This window comes from Zea mays, chromosome 1 (genome assembly GCF_902167145.1).
Source record: "Zea mays cultivar B73 chromosome 1, Zm-B73-REFERENCE-NAM-5.0, whole genome shotgun sequence".
Lineage (NCBI taxonomy): Eukaryota > Viridiplantae > Streptophyta > Magnoliopsida > Poales > Poaceae > Zea > Zea mays.
Genome location: NC_050096.1, coordinates 1705966 through 1710490, shown reverse-complemented (window position 1 = coordinate 1710490; position 4525 = coordinate 1705966). Strand labels below are relative to the sequence as shown.

The following is a 4525-nucleotide window of genomic DNA, read 5'->3' as shown; positions in this document are numbered from 1 at the left end:
TTCAAGCGAGCGGCATCACGGAAGGCCCGAGATGCGCGCAGCGATGATCGTGCGTGACATCCTCCGATCCGGCGCAGTTTTCTTTTCGATTATTGTGTTTTATGCCTACCACATGTAATATTTACGCCAAAAACTGTACGATTTTATGCTTAAACATAGAGTTCGTATATCAGTTTACTGCATGCACATTGGAAAGACAATTACTTGATTTATGTTGTTCGTAATTTGTACGCATGCAATGAAAACTCTCACGATTTTTGCCATAAATTTTGAATCTATATAAAAATAGAAACCGCACGCATGCGACTGCCATGTTTTCGGATCTGTCATAAAAATAGGATAGTAATAACAACATACTAGTGCTATCAACCTCTCACATTGACTCGATATTTACGCTTATAATTGAGGGATTTTATGCTCAAAACTTAAGATTTTTACGCTCCACCGGAGATGCGTCCACCAGTGAACAACATGCTAGATTTTTTACGCAGTGTAACGAATTGCATAAATACCTACACCGTGTAGTATAATTTGTATCAGTATATATCATAAACTAGTTCTAATGCGTTTAGCTGCATGGCTGTTGGAGGGATCCTATATTTACGAAGAAAATAAAACATTAAATGCGATTTTTTGTTTCTATGCATGCAATTCATTTCCTTTCATTGCATATTCTTTCCATCATAAATTCGTGTGCATGTAGTTGGAAACAGATTTTTACGCAGTATACCGAATTGCATAATTACCTACACAGTATGGTATATTTAGTATTAGTATATATCATAAAATGGTCATTACGAGTCTAGTTGCATGGCTGTTGCAGCGATCCTAAATTTATGGAGAAAATAAAGCATTTAAAATAGAAACCGCCACACATATCTTTCCTAAATTTATGCGCATGTAAGGGAGCGTGTTTGACTCATGCATGCATTTTGCCATAATTTTTAGATATGTATAACCGCATGCATACGGCTGCCATGTTTTTCGGATCTGCCATAAAAATAGGATCGTAATAACAACCTATTAGAGCTATCAAGCTCTCACATTGGCTCGGTATTTACGCTTATAATTGAAGAATTTTATGCTCAAAACTTAAGGTTATTACGCTCCAACCCGGAGATGCGTCCACCAGTGAACAACATGCCAGATTTTTTACGCAGTGTAACGAATTGCATAAATAGCTACACCATGTAGTATAATTTGTATCAATATATATCATAAACTAGATCTAATGTGTTTAGCTGCATGGCTGTTGGAGGGATCCTATATTTATGAAGGAAATAAAACATTAAATACGATTTTTTTTGTTTCTATGCGTGCAATTCATTTCCTTTCATTGCACATTATTTTCATCATAAATCCGTGTGCATGCATCTGGTAACAGATTTTTACGCAGTATACCAAATTGCATAATTATCTACACAGGGTAGCATATTTAGTAGCAGTATATATCATAAAATGGTCCTCACGAGTCTAGTTGCATGGGTGTTGCAGCGATCCTAAATTTATGGAGAAAACAAAGCATTTAAAAATAGAAACTGCCACACATATCTTTCCTAAATTTATGCGCATACATGGGGACGTGTTTGACTTATGCATACATTCCTTTTTTGCGCGCACAGACGTGGTCGCGGGTGGTGCAACCGACAGCCTGGTCTAGTCGGTGCGCTGGGTTGAACCAGGTTGCAGGGATGATCAACCTGGGCTTCTTTTAACTATTGAAAGCCCAGGGCTCCCGTTATACCTGCCCTATATATATATATATAAATGTTTTTTGTTCGTACGGTAACACGATCATCGGCCCCCGTACTTCGCAGTAGGTCGGATCTAACTTTTAGTATCTAAGCACGTCACGATCCAATCCAAAATTATTTTGTGACGTGTTGGTCTTTAAAAGATAGCCTCGATTGAGTCGGGCCGGCATGGCACGATCATCTTCCCGTCGTATTTTGGCCGGACCCGAGCCAAACTTTTAGTATCTAGGTATGACACGAACCTGTCTAAAATTATTTTGTATCGTGCTGGTTGAAAAAAGGTAGCCTAAACCATGATCAAGGCCGGCCCAACTTTTGAGCTCTAGGTGGGGGTAGCCAGAGGGATGGGTACTACCGTACTAGGGCATAGTAGCATGCGGGCAGCCGGCTGGCATGCGATGCGAGAGAGGCGGCGGGGCATGCATGCGAATTAAAACAAAAACCCCGTGAGTGGTGCGAATAAAGCAAAGATACAGAGGAGGACATGCAAATCCAAGGAAAGCATGCAGAGGGCCAACGCAAAAGACCAAAGAAAGCGCCAGCACTGCACGCACGGGCCGCTCAAGTGAAGGTGACAAAGGAGAAAAGCGATGGATGCATGCTGTCCGTGTCCATGTCCATGCATGCGCGCGCTAACTAGCTAGCTAGAGAATGTAATGTGTGGCCTTGGAACCATCGATGATGATGATGGTGACTGAATATCATTATCGCTAATTACTGAAGATCGTTAGGTCATTAATAGTTGGGTAAAGCTTTATCACGAATATATAGCATGTATAATCCAACAACAGATCGATCGAAGATGATTCATAATGCACTGGACGGACGTCACAAGCGACGTCTCGATCGACAAGTATATGTATGTATTCAGCAGCTATAGCTAGCTAGGTAGAGACGTCGTCTTATGCCTGTCTATCTTTACGTACATATATATCATCGATCCGATCCGTCCATGGAATTAATGATGATGCATATACTTGCTTAAATTACTGCTGACACCGCGTTGTGTGTGTAGTGTATATATATCTATATGTACGACGCATGGCATATACTGCTACTCGAACTGGACGATGGAGCTGTAGACGTTGTCGGGCTGCCAGTCTGCCGGAATGACCTGGTCCGCCACCAGCGTCTTGCCGGACTCGTTGGTGACGCGCAGCGAGAAGGGCCCCTGCAGCGGCCGGCGGGTGTCCATCCTCCATATGGAGCCCCAGGACTCGCGCATGGGCTCCCAGACGCCGGTGGGCTCGCCGTCGTCGGGGCTGGACTCCATCAGGTCCACCTGCACCACGTCGCCGTCGCCGTTCTCGTACTCCACCAGCACCGCCAGGTAGTTGGGGTTGGAGCCACGCTCGATGTGGAAGGTCACCGTCAGACCAGGGTACTGGCAGGGAACCCTCTTGAACTGGATGTCGATGATTCCTGCGTGCCTTAGCTCGTCGTTGTGCTCGTCTTTTGCCATGGCCCCGAAGGCAGTGCCGCTCAGGTCGAAGTGGTAGGGGGCCACCGGGTAGTAGTTCATGTCCGTGATGATCACCGTCTCCGCCACGCCGGAGCACGCAGGGTGGGCCTTGCACCGGATCTGGTAGCAGGACCCGCATCCTTTGCCGTCCTTGAAGATTGGCTCGTTGCCGCACGACGTCATCGCCGAGAAAGGTGGCATGTTCACGCCCTTGAAGCCGCACGCGCCGCCGTTGTCGTCCGGACCAGCACCGTTCGGGGCACCGTACCATGTCGCACGGGCGTTCAGCCACCCGTCGTCGCTGCTGCTGTTGTTGCCAGCCGCCGGAGACGGAGACGGATACGGAGACGGTGTCGTCGGCGCGGCATGGGCTCGTCCCCCTCCGCCTTGCTTGTGGCTCTTGCTGCTGCTGGAACTACCACTACCACCGCCATTGTTGCTGTTGTGCCTGGTTCCATCGCTGCCGTGAGCCACCAGCAGGCAAAGCAGCGCAGCAGCGACGGCGCGGGAGGACAAGCAGGACGATGACCACCACCACAGTACCGCCATATGCGATCGATCGATCCAAGTGGAAGTGGAATGAAGCTGAAGTGGAAGGTGAAGGCTGCAGGGGGAGAGACTGACATGTATATATATATATATATATATATGAAATGAAAGCTAAGGCAAACGGACACGGGTCACGGGAAATTGATTGCATATATATGGCCGCGGCCGGCCGTTAGTTGCAACCTACGCACGCAAATAAACGCAGACCGAACCGGAGGCCATCGATCCTCCATCGCCGGCCGCCGGCGGGCCCCGCCGCTGCTCACATGCGGGTGGAAGGGAGCGACGCCCGCATCAGGCTGCTGGCCCCGTGGCCTGCTGGGAGGTTCACGAGCCACCCTACGTACTGCTGCTACTTCTACCTGTGATCGATCATGTCCATGGATTCATCTGCCTGCCCCACGTGATCTGTAATTCCGAATTTTGGTACTTTTTTCCTTTCTTATAGAGATACGCGTTAATCTTAACCCGTCTTGTTGTTTGTTTTTTAGGGTCAAGATGCAGATAAATAAATAGCTAATATAAGGAGAAAATAAGTCTGGCTGTACAACACTAAGAAATGGAGAGTATTCATCGTGTTCGTGAGAGTTCTTGGTGATCCGTTCATCCTCGTCGAAGCTTCAATCATCGTTGGATAAGAGTTCCAGCTAACATTATATTTTGTATCGGAGCCAAATGAGCCGGAGATAAAGCATTGTTCTGCTCCACGGGACGATAGTCATGGAGGACGACAAGGTCGCCACATCATGCCCTCGCCAAC

At 47.1% G+C, this 4525-nt stretch overlaps 1 protein-coding gene across 1 annotated transcript; it reads right to left on the bottom strand.

Annotated features, from left to right (window-relative positions):
- Nucleotides 1–2496: 2496 nt before the first annotated feature.
- LOC541908 (expansin-B7) lies at nt 2497–3909 on the bottom strand. The gene has a single exon (NM_001305813.1). The coding sequence runs from the start codon at nt 3763–3765 to the stop codon at nt 2809–2811; it is 957 nt and encodes a 318-aa protein (NP_001292742.1). The 5' UTR covers nt 3766–3909; the 3' UTR covers nt 2497–2808.
- Between the last annotated feature and the right edge of the window lie 616 nt (nt 3910–4525).